At 38.5% G+C, this 22,414-nt stretch overlaps 1 protein-coding gene across 1 annotated transcript in view; it reads right to left on the bottom strand.

The window, feature by feature from the left end:
- Nucleotides 1–22,414, bottom strand: part of gcc2 (GRIP and coiled-coil domain containing 2) — a 69,277-nt gene that overhangs the window by 19,040 nt on the left and 27,823 nt on the right. Inside the window, exons 8-16 of the mRNA XM_043691765.2 lie at nucleotides 22,081–22,181; nucleotides 21,891–21,989; nucleotides 20,421–20,540; nucleotides 11,730–11,894; nucleotides 10,451–10,555; nucleotides 8,146–8,308; nucleotides 6,231–6,331; nucleotides 5,467–5,544; nucleotides 915–1,052 (exon numbers count right to left, since the gene is read on the bottom strand). Coding sequence (XP_043547700.2) covers nucleotides 915–1,052; nucleotides 5,467–5,544; nucleotides 6,231–6,331; nucleotides 8,146–8,308; nucleotides 10,451–10,555; nucleotides 11,730–11,894; nucleotides 20,421–20,540; nucleotides 21,891–21,989; nucleotides 22,081–22,181 — 1,070 coding nt within the window. The remainder of the gene's footprint in view (nucleotides 1–914; nucleotides 1,053–5,466; nucleotides 5,545–6,230; nucleotides 6,332–8,145; nucleotides 8,309–10,450; nucleotides 10,556–11,729; nucleotides 11,895–20,420; nucleotides 20,541–21,890; nucleotides 21,990–22,080; nucleotides 22,182–22,414) is intronic.

The following is a 22,414-nucleotide window of genomic DNA, read 5'->3' as shown; positions in this document are numbered from 1 at the left end:
ATTGAATACACTGAAAGTCCTTCAACTAAAACCAATCTCTTATCAATAGAAACATTTGCATTCTAAGTTGTTTGATCATGTTGGCAGCTTGATAGTTGTTTTGATAGCTTTGACAGGCCCAGTGGGTTTGTGCACATTTTAAGCACATTGTTGCCTACTTTTCACAATCCCATAGAATGCCAAAGGCAAATCCCACCCCATTCACCTGGCATACTTACTTCTAGTCTGGCCCCACCAGCATATGATCTGCTTTGCTCCGGGGCTCCAGACGTTGGGTGTACATGATCCCATTTAAATAGGGACAGTTGGTCATTTACATAGCCAGTTGGCTCAGAACCACATGGGAGAAGCCCAGGATGTGAAAACTTGGCCCCATGAACATCGAAAATGAAATATGCAGTGTGAAACTTTGATTTGCGGGCATTTTTGGTATTTTTGTGTGTGATGGAAAAACCTTCTGTCATTACAAAAACCCGGGCCAGTGTCTTCAACAACAGGAATTGTTCATTTTTCATTGATTAATTTTCCTAAAAACAATTTAAATCTTCTCATAAGGTGTCTCTTTTCCTATTCTCAGTAACCAACTTGAAAATCTCAGCACATTAACTTCAAACGTTGGATAACTAGGGTGCTAAACTTGAATGAAAATCCATCGATCTTTACAATTTAAGTTTTGCATCAAATAATCCGCTATAGTAACTACAGGCAAATCAGAAGCTGAGAATCGACCAATAGTTATGGATATGGGCACTTGATTATCCATGCCAGAGGCAGGAAAGAGGCTGTATTTATTTTTCAAATCGAAACTGTAGTCACCTGATTTCTGAAAAGAAACATTTAAATTTATTCTACATTTCAACAAAGATTGTATTTTGAATTTGTTTCGTCTACTCCAGATACACTTCTGACTATACCTTAGCAACATTACACTCTTCCTGAAGAGCTGCTATCTTCTGTGTAAATGCATTCACTGTCCGATGATTCTGCTCATTTGTTTGCCGCAATTGTTCCTGAAGCTTGTGGTTTTCAGCGATTAACTCTGCCACTTGAATCTGTAACATTTAATAATAATTTCTCAATTATGGATTCTCCAAAAAAAACATCTTTATATTTTATAACTACTGCCTTGGTATTTTGAATTATAAGCACAAAGAGGAACTTAAAAAAAAATTACATTTTAATCAAGAGTCACGACATTAATTACACTGGTTAAATAAAAAAAATGTAAATTTTTGTTTTTTGAGAAAGAATTGTTACCCTAAAGATTAGAGTTTCATTGTTGGATTGATTTTCCAGAGTCAAAGCCTGGAAGGTGCAGAATTTGCTGGCATCTTCTGGAGTATGGGAGAAGAGTAAAATGATGAAGAATTTTCATTTCTATTTAGTGATGCTTACTAAGACTGCATAAATATGGATATTGGATTAGAGTATACAGAGGATCCTTGATTATCTGAATATCAATTATCCAAAAATCAGATTAGCCGAAGGAGATCTCTAGGTCCCAACAGAAACATTACATCAAAGACGTGTTTCCAACAGTGATCGTGTCTTTTGTTTACAATGATTAAACAGGCACCGAATCCAAATGACTGACCTCCTGCCCTCTCTCTCTCCTCACACTTTCCCTGGAGTTTCACAGAGGGGTGTACCCTAAACTCCCCCTTCCCCAGATAATCTCTCCCAAATTGTCCTGTACAGGTAAAGGTGAAACCTGTCAAAAAATTGCAGTAAAAAGTTGTGTGTGGGGCTATGTGTGCGCGCGTGCGCTATTTGGAGACTTACCCCAAAAAGGCAACAGCAGCAGTCTTGTTGTTGGTGTCCAATCCGGCTGCAACGGAGAGGGTGGTGAGGATCGGAGGTGATGTTGGACGGGGTTGGGAGGCAACGGATGGGGTTGGGGGGCAGGGTTGGATGGGGTTGGGGGGCAGCGTTGAACATGGTTAGGGGGAGGTGTTGGACAGGGTTGGGGGGGCAGTGTTGGATGGGGTTGGGGGCGCAGTGTTGGATGGGGTTGGGGGCAGACAGGGGGCGGTGTTGAACAGCTTTGGGGTTGTGGGCGGGGGGCGGTTTTGGATGGGGTTGGAGGGCAGGCAGTGTTGGACGGGGGGCTTGTGTGAAATATGCTGTTGCCTCGTCTCCTGAATGGGGAGCAGACGTAAACTCCAAGCCCCAGAGGAAAGGCATTTAATCGATTATCCGAATGAAATAGTGCCCGCCCATCTCGTTCAGATAATTGAGGGTCCTCTGTACTTGATTTTATTGAAATGCCACTTCCATAGTAATTCTTTTGTTATGGGACATTGCTGGTGAGGCAGTATTTATTTTCCATCCCTGGTTTCCCTCACCTAGTTTCACTCTTGATTAGCTACAATACATTGGCTTGCATTGCTCCTGTAAAGAACAGTTAAAAGTTGGTTCAATGTTATGTAACAAATTCATATGCAGGCAAAACTGGGCTGCTATGACAGGTTTTCTGACAGAAAAAACTTTGACCCTACCACCTTTGCAAACTAGCAGCCCATTTCTAAAGTCTAACTGCTCTCCAAAATATTCCAACACATTGTCGCCTTCTAAATCCATTCCCATCTTTCCAGGAACTTCATGTATGAATCTATACAATCAGGTTAACATCCTTGCCACAATACTAAAACAACTCTCATTAAAGTCACAATAAAATCCTATACAAAAGTAAATTTTGTTCTTTACGTGTCCACAGTTTTTGATACAGTTAACCACACCATCTCCCCTGCAAAGCTTCTTCACGTTCATCAGCTGAGTGGACCTGCTCTCACCTGGCTCCATTCTTATTAAACAAAACATAGCCAGGGAATTAGTTACAATTTTCTCTCCTTACTCCTGCACTGTTCTCCCTGACACCACTCCACCAAAGATGATCTATTCTTGGCCCCTTTCTATTTATTAACTACATGCTGCCTTTTGATGACAATATCTGAAGGATTTTTGTCTGTGCAGAAGTCCAACACAATCTCATCACCAACTTTCTCACTCCTCCACTGTTGCTAAAATTATTAGATTGCTTATCCAATATCCAACACTGGATGAGCAAGGATTTCTGCCAATTAAATATCAGACAGATTAAAATCATTGTTGTCATTCCTGCTCCAAACTCTGTTCCCCAACTATTGACACCATCCTGCTCTCTGGACAGCAATCTGCAGTTAAGCCAGTCTATTAATATCATTGGTCATCACATTTGATCCACAAGTCCCTGTCCAGAATTTCAATGACAACATTACCTCTGCTGACAATCAAAGCTGTGACCATATTTTATGACTCCTTGCAATGACGGCTTCAGCCCCATTAAGATAGGATGTGTCAGAAGGCTGTTGGTTCTTCCTATTACTGTCTTAAGAGCAATGGCCACTGCTAGAACAACAGGAGGCCCCAGAGCAACAACCAACCAGGAGGCCCAAAGTGGGATTGGCATCACCAAGGTCTTTCAGGCAGGTCCTTATAAGAACATGGTGCTCAGCATTTCAGTCCACAAAGAGATCTTTTCCACAGACATGTCACCAGGGATATGGCGAGGTGCCCATCAGCTACCCATAAATTCTCAAAGCATCCCTCACCAGACTACCCAGTTTTAAGTAACCGCTACTTTGTTGTACTGCAAACAGCATGCTGACACAGTTGGCCAATGGAATAATGGCAAATAACAAAATCTGTATAACCAGAAAATAATTCAGTAATGATTGGTTGCGATAAGAAACTTTAGAACAATGGATCTCTACTCCTGTATGAGTTTTGGACTTTAGATCAATTCACATCAAACAATGACAAACACCATGTTCTACATGTTTTATCATTAGCAGCTCGATTTTAACCCAATAATTCCTCAAAGAAAACAAAGTTCTATTTCTTCCATGTAATATTTGGACCACCTGAGCCAGGCAAGAATTATCTCCAACAAGGGAGAAACTAATCATCATCCTGTGATATTAAATGGTATTACCTTTGCTGAATTCCCATTATTAGCATTCAGGGGATTGTCACTGATTGGAAACTGGACTGGGCTAGCCATATAAGTACTGTGGCTAAGAACATATCAGATGCTTGGAAGCCGGCAGTAACTAACTCACCTCCTGATACTCCAAAGCCTGTCCACCATATGCAAGGCACAAATCAAAAGTGTGACACTATCTAGGACAAAGCAGCTCACTTGATTGGCAGCACATTCACAAGGGAGTCAGTGAGGTCTGCAGATGCCAGAGATCAGAGTTGAGAGTGTGTCCTGATGAAGGGCTCCGGCCCGAAACGTCGATTTTCCTGCTCCTTGGATGCTGCTTGACCTGCTGTGCTTTTTCAGCAACATACTCTCAGCACATTCACAAAAGTTCACCGCCTCCAGCACTGTTGCGCAGTAGCAGCAGTGTGTACCACCTTCAAGATGAAACTTATCAAGGCTTCTTAGATAGCAACTTCCAACCTGCAACCACTTCCATCTATAAAAGGGCAGCAGATACATGGCAACACCACCCCCTCCAAGTCTTTCATCATCCTGACTTGGAAATACACAGCCCTATTCCTTCAGCATCGCGAGGACAAGATCGTGAAACTCTTTCTATCCCTTTCCACCCTTCCCCAACCTCCTTATAGCACTGTGGGTAAACCTTTTAAAAATGGACCGTAGCTCACCACCACCTTGAAGGCATCTAGAAATGGGCAATAAATGCTGGACCAGCCAGTGACACCTACATCCCATGAATGAACAAAAAAAAGTAGGTCTATGCACAATCACCTTTTGCTTCGTTTAGTATTTTAATCCAATGCATAAATTATATGCAACTTCTATGTTTCCTGCCTTGTATAATAATAGCATGTACTGCAATGTAGTAAAGCATTTGTTGAAGTTTAAAGATACAGTATCCAAAAGACTGTCAGCCAAGCTTCATTATGAACACCAAATTATCTGCTGGGCAAGACTTCCTCCCGTGAATCCATGCCAACTGCCTTTGTCACACATCTCAATAGAGGTTTTATTTTGTTCTTTTTCCAAGGCCTTTAGCCATAACAGATCTGTAATTCTCTGGATTATTTGTTTTCCGTTGTATTAAAAAAATTAAAAACAAGAACAGCCTTAATATCAAACAATAACAAAAAGAACTGTACAAATATCAGCACACAGAAGTTCAAAGTTATTCACACTTCCCAAGTCCTTGGTGAATCCTGAAGCAGATCAACTATTTCAACGTACAAAAATCCAAAAAGGCCAAACTAGTTAACATTCAACACTTTAAAAGGTACCTGCGTGGGTATATGAACAGGAAGGGTTGAGATGGATATGGGCCAAGTGCTGACAAATGGGACTTGATCAGGTTAGGATATCTGGTCGGCATGGACAAGTTGGACCAAAAGGTCTGTTTCCGTGCTGTATGTATCTATTACAAACTTTTTTCAAAGAATGTATTTCAAATAATTGAGTTAAAAATCACAGATTAGAGGTACCTTGTAATTTTCCACTTGCTGCTGGTTTGCTTCAAGTTCTCCCTTGATAGAAGCTTGGACAGCTAATTGCTCTCCTTCCTGAAAACATAATATCAAGTCAATTCTAAAACTGTCTGCCAGACACTGGTCAAATTTAGGAGTTAAATTATATTTCGATCAGTAAGCATCTAGTAAAGTCTGCATAATATTCTGTATTATTGCATTTGATATTCTGCATTATTTCATTGATCACAAAATCTGGTGGAAACCTCTTTCTATCAACTCCTCCCCACAACCTGCTCAAGTTTTTTCAAATTTTTTTTAAACACAAAGGGAAACTGCTGATGCAGAATAAGTGGACAACTTGAATATGTTCGAGTATTTTGGAATTATGATTGAATTGAAAAGCAAAATGTTTGTTGCCATTTTTTCCCTTTGGTTCTTCTTAGTGTTTTGTTATCCTTTGCTTATCTCTCACCTTCCCCTCACTCTTCTGCAAGACCAGTCTTGATTTCTTTCAAACACCCCATTTAAATAAAAATAAAATCAATATTTAAGAAAGAATCCCCTTGGAACTATAGATATTTAAATCTCACAAACATTTGTCACAACTAGGTCTCATTACAGAGAAATAAGTGTTGTTTCCTGAACTATGACTGACAGGAAATGAATATGCCATTTATACATTGTACTCAATTATGAATACATTTTCATAACATTAATATCTATATTCAAAATATATTTGCAATGGTTAAGATAATTTTGGACTTATTCATGTTACTCACAGCTCTCTTTGAATCCGTAAGCTCCTTCTTAGTTTTCACTAGGATTTGTTTCATCTTGGTATTTTTCTCTTTGTACTCCTCCAAAGCTAAATGAAGAGATTCTGTAACATAACCATATAAACAGGTTATTTTTCTTACAGGGTAGTGTTACAATATCTGTTGAAAAGATTGATACAGAACTTTATTAGACAACAATTTATTTACTATATATTTATGTAATATAATTTCAAGGTAAGAGAATCTTTGGATTAAACTATACATCTACTGTCAAATTACATATACAATACATCTTAGCATCTTTCTTAAATAAAACAATATTCTAGACTTTGCTAAAGTCTATCATGTCTAATTCCTTAAATGTTTTGTAGGTTTCAATGAGATCAGCTCCAACTTTTCAAATCACCAAAGAACAGAGTTCTGGTCTGCCCAATCTCTCTTCATCCCGCAATCCCTAAAACCAATTTGGTTAACTCCACCTAAGCCAATAATATCTTTTTTAAGAACAGGAGATCAAAACTGCACATACTACTGAAAGTGTAATCCAACCAAGCTCCCATACAATTGAAGCTACTCTTATAATCTCATCCTTTTGCAATAAAGGGTAACATTCAATTTGTCTTCCTAATATCTTGCTGCACCCGTGTCAGCATGGGCTTACAAAAAACATTTGAAAAGGCGTCCAAGTTTTAGCTAATGGATAAAAGTGACATTGGAAACAGGGATACAAAGTAGGCTGCATAACAAGAAACAGGAAGTAATGGAAAATGGCTGTTTCTTGTACTGAAGTAACATATAAAGCTAGGTTCCCTCAAGATCCACTGCTTTTCTTGATCAATATTAATGACATTGAAATTGTGTCCGGCACATAATTTCAAACTTGGGGGTTTTGTGAATTCCGTGGTGATCATGTTAGACTTCAAAGGTCAGCGATAGGCAAGTGAATGGATAAGACATATGGAAGAAAACATTTAGCACTGAGAAACGTAAAATGATACATTTTAGCAAGACAAATGAGGAAAGGCAATTTAAACTAATTTATATATTTCTAAAGGAGGTGCAGGAACAAAAGTTCCTGGAGTTACCCTTCTAGAAATCAGAGCAGGTAGCAGGGCAGGTTGAGAAAGCAAGAATTCAGTGGTTTCTGGGCTTTATAAATAAAGGCTGTGGTTAAAGGATCAGCCTCAATCTGAGTAGTGTCTAATTCTGAACACTTTATTTGTGAAGGAATTGGACACAGTACAGAAATGATTCATAGAATGGTTCCAGGGATGACAGATGTCAGTTATGTGGACAGATTGAAGAAGTTGGGGAAGTTCTCGTTAGAACAGGTTAAAAGGTGCTTTGAAAGATACATTCAAATCATGAAAGGTCTGGATAGAGATTGCGAACAGTTTTATACGGTTGAACACGAGTACAATGATTTAAGATAACTGGCAAAAGAATCAAAGGCAGCACGATGAAAAACTTCTTAAAAAGTAGGAAGTAGTTAAGATCTGGAACACAGCTTTTTTTTAATTGCAGATGATTCAAATATGGTTTTCAAGTAGGAATTGCTTAGTTGTATGAAGTGAAAAGACTTTTAGGGGTAAAAGCAGGGAAGTGGGAATAGTTGAGCTGATATTTCAGAGGTTGTCAGCATGGACATGACGAGTAAATTATGTTACAACCATTCTACAATTCTGAGGATATCATCGTGAAAAACAGCTGACTTTACCAGTAGCTTTAATCACTTTACTAAGGACCACAATCTAGGAATGGCTAGTAAATGGCCGAGAGCTGGGAAAGTATTCTACTATGTTTTGCAAATGGAAACCAAAAGAAAATATAGGAATGTAGCAGTCATTCAAGATTTCTTGCTGCTTCCTGGTTTGATTAGCAAAAAAAGTGTCCCAAGTACTCAAACTGCTGAACTTACTGATTTCACAATCCATCGTTTCTAGTTTCTGCTTGCATGATGTCATTTCATCTACCACTTCTACAATCCGGTTGTCCCGATCGGTAATTTTCTGGTTCAGTTCTTTCACAAGACGTTCATAGTCTGCAATCTCCATGTCCATCAGCGTGCTTTTTTGAGCATCCTAGTACCACATTTAGGACAATAATATTTAATTTGACTATGTGATTTCCACATTGCCTTTTAAGATTTCAAATGAAGCAAATGCACCAATGGTGATGTGAAACTAGATTTTGTCTCACAAGTAGATTTCAGCACATTATCTAGATGAACATTTTAGTGCAGCCTATGGGACTGCCATATTGCCAGAGGTGTCATTTTGTGAATGAGGTATTAAATAGATGCGCAGCTTAAAAGATCCAATTACAGTACTTGAAGAACAATAGTCACCCATTGCCTTAGCATTACACATTAGTTAATCAAAAGCACAAAAAGGACAAATTAAATAGACATCAAGTCTCTGTTTGTCGCACTCTTGCCTCCATATCAGAAGGCAGCGGACTCCAGTTTCATTTTATTACATGAGTGAATAAAACACTAGGGCTGACATTCCAGTGCTGTACAGATGAAGCAGTATTGGAGGGGCTGACTTTCACTTGAGACATTTAATCAGGGCCCCATCTGCCCTCTTGCATAGGTATAAAAGATCCCACAAAGTATTTCAAAGGGGTGACATGGTGACCCGGTGGTTATCACTGCTACCTCACAGTATCAGGGGCCTGGATTTGATTCTAGCCTCAGGCTACTATCTGTGTGAAGTTTGCACATTCTCCCCATGTGGGTTTTCTTCAAGGGCTCTGGTTTCCTCTCAGTCCAAAAATATGTAGATTAGGTGGATTGACCATGCTAAATTGCTCAGAGTGCAGGCTAGGTGGATTAGCAATGGGAAGTGCAGGATTATGGGGATGGGGCAGGGAGGATCTGTGCGGGATGCCCTTTTGAGGGGTGGTATGGGCTCCACGGATTGAATGGCTTGCTTCCATACTGTAGGAATTCTATGAGGAGCAAGGCAAGTTATGGCTGGAAGCCTGTCCAATATCTTGATCAACATCACAAATAGACTTCCTGGTTGTGGTGGAAGCTTGGTCAATGAAAACGGACAACCATTTTTCCTGCAAAAGTACTTGATTGACGAAAACTGTGTTATACCCCTAGATTATGGAAAGGATTGTCCAACTTCAAGTCTTCCTTTACAGCTTAATTCATCTAATTTAACTGTCTATTTTCAAAAAAAAGTTTCATCAGCTGTGAGAACTCTTTTGGACATGAAGTGCATGATATTTGCCCAATACAGGAGTCAAGGGTTATGGGGTACAGATAGAAAAATGGAGAGGAGGCCACAATCAAATCAGCCCATGATCTTGTGATTGGTGGAGCAGGCTTGAAGGAGTAGAAGTAGGCAGTTTGGTCCAAAGTACAATCCTCATAAGTTCACATTCTTAGTTTAGTACACAAATTTGATTTGTACTTTTCCCCTGACATTTGACTTTCAACACTATGGTCAGAATATACATAATAATACTGGTAATGTTGAGTTAAGGGTTTTTAAAAAAATGAAAATCAATTTGCTATTTATTTTATTCATATCAATTACACTCTATGCCACAAATGTTGGACATTAACTAATTGTAATTTGTGACCGAGCAGGTGTATAGCTTTTAAATTGCACCAGATGCATCCCTTGGTTGTAGCTAGCAATTGGATTACTTTCAAACATCTCTCAAGATCATCCTTTATGAGAAGGTGCAAACTAGACACTGTTCCAGTCTAATAGGTTGAGTGTTGAACATCGACCAAGCTTTTACTTCCAGGGGTTTCGGCCAAATTGCTTTTATAATCACATCAGTCCCAAACCTGGTTCGCCACTCAGTTTCATATTAAATGGTGACTAGCATGGTAGAGATTTGGGAAGCATGCACTTTTATTCTAAATCTATTTATCACTTTTGGGCATAATGACAGGGAACATCACAGAACTGTATGCTGTAAAATGAAATCTAATTACCGGAAGCACTCAGGTAGCAAGTGTGGAGAAAGGAAATATGTTAACATGACTCAATTTACACACAAGCACAAACACATTATAACCATTGTTAACATTTACAATTAAAGGTTTTGCGTGGCAACTCTACCTATGCACTTGCCCAGACACGTATAAAGCTATCTCTTAAGTATGGCAGTTCAACTGCAGTCAAGCAAAGGCCAAATAATTAATATTTTGTCTATCTACCAAGAGCAATATATTTGTACCAATTGAAATTTCTTACCTTTCTTACAAGTTCCAGTTCCTGTGCTGTCTGCTGCAGCTGTTGTTTCTCATTTTGAAGTTGCTTTTTAAGTTCTTCAACATCTTTCAACAGTGCATGATTCTCCTGAAGAATACAGTTTTTTTTACTTACTCATTCACAGAATGTAGGTGTTGCTGGCTAGCCAGCATTTAATCCCTATTCCTAACTGCCCTTGAAAAGGTGTTGGTGAACTAGCTACATATATGATGTAGATAGTCATAGAGCACAGAAACAGAATTTTCGGTCTAACTTGTCCATGCTGACCAAGTTTACCAAACTAAACTCGTCCCACTTGTCTGTGTCTGGCCCATATACCTCTAAACCTTTACTTTCATGTACCTGTCCAAATGTCTTTTACATGTTATAATTGTGTCAGCATCTATCAATTCCTCTGGCAATTCATTCCACATACCACCTTCGGTGTGGAAAAAGTTGTCCCTCAGGTCCCCTTTAAGTCTTTTTCCTCTCACCTTAAAAATATGATATGAAGATGCAGGTGTTAAGATTGGGGTGGACAAAGTCAGAAGTCATACGACACAAGGTTATAGCTTAACAGGTTTATTTGAAATCACAAGCTTTCAGAGCACTGTTCCTTCATCAAGTGAAGTGGAGGGAAGCACACAGGCACACAATTTATAACCTGTGAATTCGTGCTCTTCCGTCCATGTCACCTGATTAAAGAGCAGCACTCAGAAAGCTTGTGATTTTCAAACAAACTTGTTGGACAATAACATGGTGTCATGAGACTTATGACTTAAAAATATGCCCTCTAGTTTTGAATTCCCTACCCTAGGGAAAAGATTTTTGGTATTCACCTTATCTTTGCCCCTTAGATTTTATAAACATCCATAAGGTCACCTCAACCTCCCACACTTCAATGAAAGAAGTCTTAGCCCATCCAATCTCTCCTGACAACTCAAACCCTCCAGTCCTGGCAATATCCTTGTAATGATTATCTGAACCCTCCCCAATTTATTATCATCCTTCCTATAGCAGGGCAATTAGAACTGTACACAGTACTCCAAAAAGGTGTCCTCATCAACATCTTGTACAACTGCAACATGACGTCCCAACTCCTATGCTCAAATGGTCTGAGCAATGAAGGCATGTGCGCTAACGCCTTCTTAACCACCCTGTCTATCGGAGATATATTTTACTTACATAAATAAGTTGAAAAAATAAATGAAAAATGAGAAAACATGAGAAATTCCAGAAAATTCATTTAAAAACAGAGCACGCATCTCTATGAGTTCATTACCTTGGAAACCTGCTCCTTGAGAAGTTTTAAGGCCTCAAGCTCCTTTTCAACAGCATTCTTTGCTTTCTCAGATTCTAAAACTTTTGCTTCCAGCTGTTTTACATTTGACTGCAGCGTTCCCAAATGAGCAAACATATCTTCCTTATCTGAAGCCAATTGTTTATGCTGAAAGGAAAATATTAGAAATATAACTATAAATTAATCCAGAGAAGTTATAAGAACAAAGAACAATACAACACAGGAGCAGGTCCTTCCGCCCGTCAAGGCTATGCCACCACATTTTGCTTTTCCATACTAAAAGTATCTTCATTTACAGGATCCATAACTCTCTATTCCCATCCTATTCATATATTCGTCCAGTTGCTTCTTGAATGCTGCAATTTTATCTGCTTTCACGACCTCCTCTGGCAACACGTTCCAGGCACTCATCACGCTTTGTATGAAAACGTGCCTTGCATATCTCTTTTAAACTTCCCTCTTGCACCTCGAACCTGTGTCCCCTAGCAATTGACCCCTCCACCCTAGGAAAAAGCCTCATTCTTTCCACTTTATCCATGCCATTCACTACAATCTTATAAACTTCTATTAGGTCGCCCTTCAACCTTCCAGTGAAATCAAACCCAGTCTATCCAACCTTTCTTCGTAGCTAAAATTCCCCATACGAGGCAACATCATGGTAAACATTTTCCGTACCCTCTCCAAAGCATCCACACCCTTCTGATAGTGTGGTGACTACAACTGTATGCAATATTCCAAGTATGGCCTAACTAAACTTTTAGATCCCTCCACATATCAATTCTCTTTAGAATTCTGCCGTTCCTGTATAATTTCCAACTGTACTTGACCTTCCAAAATGCATCATATTTGTCTGGATTAAATTCCATCTGCCATTTTTCTGCCCATGTCTCCAACGAACCTTTATCCTGCTATATCCTCCTCACTATCCTCAATCCACCAATCTTTGAACCGTCTGCAAACTTACTAAGCAGACCAGCTAGGTTTTCCTCCATAACATTTATGTAGACCACAAAAAGCAGAAGTCTCAGGACAGATCCCTGTGAAACACCACTAGTCACAACCCTCCATTCCGAAAAGCATCCTTCCACCTCTGTCCTGTCTCCAATGACAGGGCCAGTTTTGCATTCATCTTGCCAGCTCACCCTGATACCATGTGACTTCACCTTTTGTATCAGTCTGCCATGAGGGACCTTATCAAAGGCTTTACTGAAGTCCATAGAGACAACATCACCTGCTTTTCCTTCAATCATCATCGCCACCTCCTTAAAATACACAATCAAGGTAGTGAGGCACGGCCTCCTTCACACAAAACTATGCCAACTACCGCTAATAAGTCAATTTGCTTCTAAATACATATACATCTTGTTCCTGAGAATCTTTTCCAATAATTTCCATACCACTGATGAGAGACTCACGGGTCTGTAATTTCCTGGATTATCCCTGCTACTCTTCTTAAACAATGAGATAACATTGGCTATTGTCCAATCCTCTGGGACCTCACCTGTGGCCAAAAAGGATACAAAGATCTCTGTCAATGTTCCAGCAATTGCTCTCTTGTCTCCCTCAACATTCCAGGATAGATACCATCAAGACCTGGGGACTTAACAACCTTAATACTTTTTAAGACGGACAACACCTCTTCCTTTTTAATAGCAACTTTGCTTAGAAATGTGCCCCTCCAACAAATCTTTCTCTTTTCTGAATACCGACACAAAACATTCATTTAGGACCTCATCTACCTCTTCTGGTTCCACACATAGATTCTCTCCTTTGTCTTGGAATGGGCCAACCCTTTTTCTGGCTACCCTCTTGCTTTTTATATATGGACAAAAAGCCTTGGGATTGTCCTTAATCCTGTTTGCTAACGACTTTTCATGACTCCTTTTAGCCCTTCTAATTCCTTGTTTAAGTTCTTTCCTATTTTCCTTATATATTTCAAGGGCTTCATCAGTTCCCATCCTCCTGGGCCTTATATATGCTTCCCTTTTCTTTCTGACCAAGTTCATAACATCCCTGGTCATCCAAGGTTCACGTAATTTGCCATGCCTATCCTTCACTCTCACAGGAGCTCTTGAACTCTTATCAACTGCCATTTGAAATACTCCCACTTATTTTTCCACTTTGCAGCCAAAATATCTAATTCAAGTAGCATTTTATGCACTGAATTAAATAAGGAAGTCTTAAATCAAATCAACGTCATCTTTTAATGCTGTCTAATATAACTGCTACTTCAAAGAAACTCGATTTGTCCAGTTTTTTTGTATTAAGTATTAAGTGAACAGAAGTATAAAAATAAATCTATAGATGAGGGTCATTTGGAAGGATTAAAATACACTGGTGATCCTTCTGATCTGGAGTCATCTTGAGTTGCATATCATAGCTTCAAACTTCAGTCAAGAAGGGCTGTATAATATTTTGTTTCTCTTACCCACAAAGTAGTACTAGAGCATCCACACAATTTACTGAGTTTACCTAATTTACTGATATTCCTTGCAGTAACAGAAGATACTATTTAGGAAAGTGTGAAAATCAATTTGTTGCACAGCAGGATCCTTTTTGTTTGGCAAAGTGGCCTTGAAAATCCTAATAATGGACAATATTTTCATATCATATGCCATAATATCAGAAAAAAAAATGCCTCCCTCATCATTTCAAACATTTATAAATTACTGTGACTTAAATTAAAAATTGGAAGAAATTAACTATTGTGACCAATGGTGAATTTGCTATTTTCCAAACAATACTAAACCTGTTGAAATTGCAGTTACATGGCATACACTCCCAATCAAAGCATGGATTTTAAAGAAGAAATGAGGGATCCTTTTCATAGCACAAGCCTTATGTCATAGGTTTAGGGAGGCTGCTCTGCACAACCTGCTGCCTATGTGTAAGAGAAACAAAACAATGAACTGCCCACCTCCCTAAAGTTTGGAGGTCATATAATCCAGCTCTTGAAAAGATCATTCCAGAAACATCACTTTGTCTACCTTAATTCAGTTTCACATCCTTTTCAGAAAGGTTATCTTAACTGCATGTCTATTTACTCAAAAATAAAAACAAAATGTATCTACAAACAAGAATGAGACTGAGTTTCAACCTTCATTTCACTCTATAAACTTAAGCAACAGTAAGATACCCACCCTCTAAAACAAAAAAACCAAAGAACTGGGAACTGGCAAAAGCTGTATAGTTTATTCCTGATATCGAGATGGAATTATATAATAAATTTTGACATCCTACTATTCACCCGTTAACTAGAATTCCTATAGTGTGGAAACAGGTCAGTTAGCCCAACAAATCCACACAGGCACTCTGAAGAGTAACCCACCCAGACCCATTCCCCTTCCCTATTACTCTATAGTAGATATATACTATACTATAATACTCTATATTTCCCCTGACTAATGCATCTAACCTACACATCCCTGGACTCTATGGGCAATTTAGCATGGCCAATTCACCTAACCAGCACATCTTTGGACTGTGCAAGGAAACCGGAGCACCTGGAGGAAACTCACGCAGACACAGGGAGAATGTGCAAACTCCACACAGACAGTCACCAGAGGCTGAAATTGAACCCGGGTCCTTGGCCCTGTGAGACAGCAGTGCTAACCACTGAAGCACCAAACTGCTCACTAGTGGTTACACAATTTCAGGAGACATTTGCTGCTGTTACAGCATTTATATACATTTTGAAAGAGACAACTCAAGTCATCTGTTAAAAAAACATGAAAATGGCATGTTCACTTAAAATGTGAATCATTTTGAGGTTACACAAAACATTTTTCTTTGAGTTGTACAAATAAATAATGTTAAAAGTCACTGCACTGTCTCATGGAGAGAAGTAATTTTTTTGTGAGTTGTGTTATTTGGAGATGGTAGGGTATAATCAGAGCAATTCTGAATGAATCAAAACAAACTTAAAGCAACCAGCTATTTTTGTAAATAAAGGGCAACTTTCATTTTTTCCACAAGCAATTTGAATGCGCCCAAATATGTTGCTATTTATACACACTATATATACAGCTGTTACCGGTTTTAAAAATGCTGAACCACATTAATTCCTAATAGATTACTTTCAAGTAAAACCATGAATCAATTATATAAAGTAGAAAATGTATAAAAATGAACTAAACTTTCCATTTGTAAAGATCTGTTTAAATAGTCCACAGCATTAAATCACAGAATGTATCACTACCACTGTACTTATGTTCATAGCTGCAATGATTCCTGGTTATCATCCCTCAAGCCTGACTTTTACTATATCCACAGCAATGAGAGCATCATGCACAAAGTTAACAGTAAGATCTTTTGTGATTCCAATCATGACACCATAGCCCTACATTTCCCCTCTCCAAAAATAGGCATGGGTGGCCTGTCACCAAAACGTTTGCACAAACATATGAACAAGGAACAAGAGTAGGCCACCCAGTCTTTCGAGACTGCTCCACTATTCAGTAAGATCATGATTGATCTGATTTTAAACTCAACATCTACATTCCAGATAATCTTTCATCCCCCTAGTAATCAAGAATCCACCTGTCTTCTGTATAATTGAAGCATAACTTCTCTACTCGAGCATTCAATTCCCCTTGCAATTAAGCATTGCACTTTATTAACTTTCCTGATTACTTGCTGTACCTGCATTCTAATCTTCATGTACTAGGACACCCAGATATCTCTACATTCAATCACCACCTAAACAATTTGCAACTTTCTTACTCCTTTTGCCAAAGTGGTCAATTTCACATTTTCGACATTATATTCCATTCTCCAGATCTTTGCTCAATCTCTTACCCAATCTATATCTCTTTGTAGGCTTCTAATGTCCACTTCACAATTCACTTTCCTACTTAGCTCTGCGTCATCAACAAATTTTGTTACCACACTTCCAAATCCTTCATCTAAACTGGAAATAGTTGAGGCCCCAAAACCAACCTTTGTGGTACACTACTCATGGCATCTTGCCAGCTTGTAAACTCCATTTACTCCTACCCTGTGCTTCCTGTTAATCAACCAATCTTCTATCTACGCCAATGTGTTAGCCGCAACACCATGAGTTTTTATTTTCCATAATAATGTGGCATCTTATCAAATGCCCTCTCAAAATCTAAGTACAATACATCTAATGGCTCCCTTTATCCTTAGCACAAGTTACTTATTCAAAGAACTCCAATAAATTAGTTAAACATCATTTACCTTTGACCTTGCTGGTTCTGACTGTTCCTTGAACAAAAGGTTTTGAACTATTCCAAGGCCCCTGTTATAATAGCTTTAAAAATTGCTTCTAACATTTTCTCTTTGACAGATGTTTAACTAACTGGTCTGTAGCATTCAGATTCTTGCCTCTTTCACTTATAGACTAAAGGGGTTACATTAGCTATTTTTCAGTCTAAAGGAACCTCCCCTGAATACAATGAATTTTACAACATTAAACCAACACAATTAGCTGACTAGCTACTTCTTTCAAGATCCTAGGATGAAATCCACGAGGACCTAGGATTTGTCAACTCGCAGTTCCAAAATTTACTCGGTATTACTTCCCTGGCAATTGTGATTTTGAGTTTCTCCCTCCATTTCAACTCCTGATTTACAGCTGCTCCCAGGATGTTACTTTTATCTTCTCTCAAGAAGACCAAGGCAAGCTATCTGTTCAGTTTGTGCATGTCTTTAGTCTCCATTATTAATTCCACTATTTTCTATAGGATCTTTTAACCTGCCACCAACTTAATGCAATCATATATCTTTGCTTGATTTTGATCGTACCTTTTCCTTCTTTAATTAACCATTGATAGTATGTTCACCATTTCTAACTTTTCTTAATTGTTGGAATGTATCTATTATACACTTTCTGGATATCCCTCTAAATATTTGGCACTGCATCCCTATTGACCTATCCCTTTACTTAAGTTGCCAGCTCGTTTTCACTAGATCTGCTTTCATTCCCTCACAATTGTGCTGGTTTAAAATCAAGTAGTCTCCTTAGACTCACACTTCTCTAAACTGTACAGTTCAATCATGTTTAGGTTGCTGCTACCCAGGATCCTTTCACAGAGGTCAGTAATTAATCTCATTGGTCAAAACAAGGTCTAGTATATCCTGCTCTCTGGTCGATGCGATAATATGCTGGTTTAAGAAACTGTCCTGTAAACATCCACAAATTCCTTATCTCGTTAACTTTCTCCCCTACGTGATTTTTCCAGTCTATATTTATGTTAAAATCCCATATGATAACTGCAGTACTGGCTCCCATCATTCCTTCTTTGATACTTGTCCTCCCCTGTGGTTACTGACAGGGGGCCTCTAACAACTTCTACAATCCCCCCCGTGCTAATAATTCCTCATCGCTAACTAGATGACTTTTACATCCTGGTTTTCTGAACTTAGGTCATCTCTCTCTCTATTCTGCTGAAATTATCTTTATTTGAACAGAGCCACTCCTCCAACCTTTGCTAGCTTCCTATCCATCCTGCCACATACTCTTTAGTTCCAATCCAGATGATCCCACAGCCACATCTCAGAAATGACACTAGATTGTGCTTATTTGTGTCAATTTGTACTACTGATCCATCAGTTTTGTCTTGTATGTTATGTGCATTCAAATACCATACATTAAGTTTTGTCATTTTTAAAAAATATTTTTATAATCTCTAGTCATATCTGCTGACTTGCTCTTAGATCTGTATTTTCTGTCCCTTCTGCAATTGTATGTCATTCCTCCTATAACTGCAGCAATGCCATTCAGGCTTTGTTCCCTCATCTTGCAACTTTAGTCAACATATCTACACATGGCCTCAAATAATTTAAGTATCCCAAGGTTCCATCCTCTCACCCCTCTTTCACCACAACTGTCCCTGAGCAAATATATCTGTTGGGATTTTCTTGATATCTAGGTATTTGCTATTAATACCAAACTTGAATTCCCCATACAACTCTTGATTTAGTGACTGTTTTGTGTTGTCAGGTTACTTATCTAAATTAATTCACGAACAATTATAATTCTTCCCCAATTAATTTTGAGAAAACCAAAGCCATTTTGTTGATTTCCTTTAAAGGACTTGGAGCTCTCCAGTACTGAAAATGGACCATTGCTTTTGACTGGTGTGGGCTCAATCACCGAAGAATCCTAATCCTGTTTTCCAGCATTTGGCCTATCTTCTTGTATACATTGGCATCACAGTGTACATCTAAATACTTTGTAAATATTGAAAGTTTCTGCTTGTATCACCCTAACTGACAGAGTTCCAGATTCCAACCTCCCTCAAATGAAAAACCATTCCCTCACACCCCTTCTAAATATTCTGCCTCTTCCCTCAAATTATATTCTCCCCACCCATTGATTCCTCTGCCAAGGGGAACATGTTTCTTCCTGTCTAGCCTGTCTATGCCCTTCATAGTCCAGACTCCCCTTCTGGCTCTCCCATTCCAGGAAAACAACCCTAGCATATCCAATTCCTCTCATAGCTAAAACACTGGCAGAGCTAACATCCCAGTAAATCTCCTCTGCACCGTCTCCAGTGCAATCACATCTGTCTATTGTGCAGAACTGCACACAATACTCCAGCTGTAGCCTAATAAACCTTTTACACAGTTCCAGCATAACCTCCCTGCTCTTAAACCCTACACCTCAGCTAATAAGCGAAAGTATCCCATATGCTTTCTTATATTACTTTATCTATTTTACCTGCTACCTCAAGGGAACAGTGGATACTTGGTGCTTCCCAAGGTCCTATGTTCATCTTGTATTTCCTTGACAGTGGAGGTGCTCCTCAGAGTTCACTAAGTTTTTGCTTGGCTTTTCCATTGTTTTGGAGATCAGGTTGTGAGTAGTGAATGTAGTAGACTAGAATGAAAAAAGTACAAATGAAAAGCTGCTACACCTGAAAGAATAGGAGGGGCTTTGGACAGTAAAGGTGGAGTGGTGAGTGGGCAGGTATTACACCTTCTGTGATTGCATGGGAACTTCCACGGGGAACAATGAAATGTTAGGAGTGATGGAGGAGTGGATGAGGATGTTTCAGAAGGAATAGTCCCAGGAAAACCTTGACAGTATAGAGGAGGGAAATATGTGTTTGGGATTGGCATAATATTGGAGTTGGCAGAGACTGGGTGGCCACTTTGTGAAACACCTCCACTCCATCCATAGGAATGACCCCAACCTTCCAATTATTTCAAATAGCTTTGACTACCATTCACAAAGGCCATTTATTTTCATTCATGCAAGATGTACTGCAACTGTTCTTACCTCAATAGATCACCACTGAAACCCAAATACAAGGTTTACATTATATACAGAATTAATTTCTCAAAATCTCCTCACTACATTGGCCTGCCAAGACGTAATCTCCAGAATACATCCAAAACTCACTTCATCGTGAACGCAACTACAAACACTAAGAAAAATCTCAAATATCCAAGAAGCTTTTGGACACCTTTCTTAACCCATATTGCTATGCTCCCTCTGGTTTAATTTTCATTATTGTCTTTATTAAAGTGTTATTGAATTGCATACTATTGGCATTGGCACCACAATCTCAACATGGTCTTATTACAAGATTTTCACAGTAGCTCCTTAAACTTAGTAATTATGCAGTTTAAATAAATGAAGATGAACTGTGAATAAATGGAACAATATTGCTCAGTTGGCAGCAGCACAGGAAGACAGCTTGGTACCTGTTGAAGGCAAGCATGCAAGTGTTGCGTAAGCTCTTCCACCTGACGTTCAGAGTTACTTGCTCGTGATTTTTCCATATCCAGTTTTTCTCCTTGTTTTTCATATTCTAGCAAAAGATTCTAAACCAAAGAAACATGATCTTAAATAAACTATAACATTGGAAGAAATTAAATGTTACTCTGTCCCATAAATGCTTTTTCTCCCAATTCATCTGCCATTTTATACAACTAATTGCTTAATAAGCTTTATTAACAAGTAGCTGAGTCATATAGATGAGGCAGAGTGAAGGTGGTTTCCTGGTGGGACAGTGGTAAAATGTCTCAGGACCCTGGAGTGGGAAAACAAATTCAAACAGGGAAAAAAAACAGGCATACATTCCAACTTTATTTCTTATTTCATTGGACATGCACTTGGACAAGGACAGAATCTGTTTGGCAATTACTGCCTTCACATAAGTTACCACTCAAGGTTTAGACACAATTAGTAATTATACAGGTGGGGTACCAGAGACTAACTGCAACAGTTGGATTGTGGCCCAGTAAGGAGCCAATACTAACAAGGAAATTGGGGGAACAAGTGAAAACAGGGAAACGAAAATTGTAAATGCTATTTCCATTAAATGGAGAAGAGCAAAACAAAACAGAACAAATGATCATTTGTGTTACCATTTGCAAACCCAATCATCAGCCTTCAATCCAATTCAGGGTAAAACTAAAATCAAGTTTTTTTTGGAAACAACGTAAATATACTCAATTGATTGAACTAAATGAAACAACTCGAACAGGTGATAACTTTGTGCCCATTGAGTCTTCCACATTGCTCAAATGAACATGATATTTACTCAATTATTAAATCTATCCACAAATGAGAAAAAAATTAAACTAGCCATTATTATAAGATTCCATATAGTGAATAATGTCTACCTGGCAATGATTACAAGTAAAGATTTCATAGAGTGAGGAGGGGATCAAATCACCATCATCTGAGAGATACTAACTGATGTGGATTCCAAATATGATTTGAATCTTGAAGAAGAATCTACCTGTATTAATTATCACAATGGAATTAGCAGGAACTTCTCCTATTTCAAATACAGCAGAGGGCATGGGATATTTAAAAAGGGAAAATGAAGTCAATTTTCAACATTACATAATTTATCTACATTAAAAAGCAATAGGAGCATCCCTCTCAGATATTCCTCAGCCCAACTACTACCTGAGCTTTCTCTTTTTCAGTAAATTTCATAACCACCTCCAGAGTATTACTTATAGATTTCCTTCAGCTGTCATAAACGCATCACATATGGAACTTTACAGACAGCTTTCTGATAAGTTAAATGTATTGTATGGCTTTCTATTACCTACTCTGAATAATACTTTCATAAAAAGGGAACACACAGTTATAGAGAGGTCATACTTTCGCTGACCTTTTGTCATCTTTCACCGCCCAAATTTTATTTAATTATGTACCTTGTAGCTTTCTGCACCTTGCATAATATCTTTCATAGAAGACGACAATCTGTCTCGCTCAGACTTCATAATCTCCATCTCTTCTGTTAACTGTAGCACCTAAATGAAAATAAATATCCTTTATATAATGAGAACAATGTGCTGGCACAATTTTTAAATGGAAAGAGAAAACTCTCGCTGGATACCTTACCTGTTTCTTGCTGGCATCGAGCTCCTTTTTAGCTTTCACCGCGACAGCTTTAAGCTTGTTTATTCTATTTTCCTTATCATTGTTTACTTTTTCTAGAGCAACTGTTTAAAATAAAAACATTACAAATAAGCCAACCACCAATTTTTCTTCCCATTCTATGTTTAAAAATTTTTATTTGAATATTACTTCCATGGCATTGCTCAGATTAAACACTGGTGGTGCTCAAGAACATCCACTTTGGTTCATACAGAGTGGTCATATAGAGGCAGTGTAAAAAGAATGCAAAGTTAGATGCTTGGTAGAGGTTAGAATTCATTACAATAGGTGAAGATAT

This window comes from Chiloscyllium plagiosum, unplaced genomic scaffold (assembly GCF_037043375.1).
Source record: "Chiloscyllium plagiosum isolate Xiang-an unplaced genomic scaffold, Cpla_swu_hap1 HiC_scaffold_6, whole genome shotgun sequence".
In the NCBI taxonomy this organism is placed as follows: Eukaryota; Metazoa; Chordata; class Chondrichthyes; order Orectolobiformes; family Hemiscylliidae; genus Chiloscyllium; species Chiloscyllium plagiosum.
This window is presented reverse-complemented; position numbering and strand designations above follow the sequence as displayed.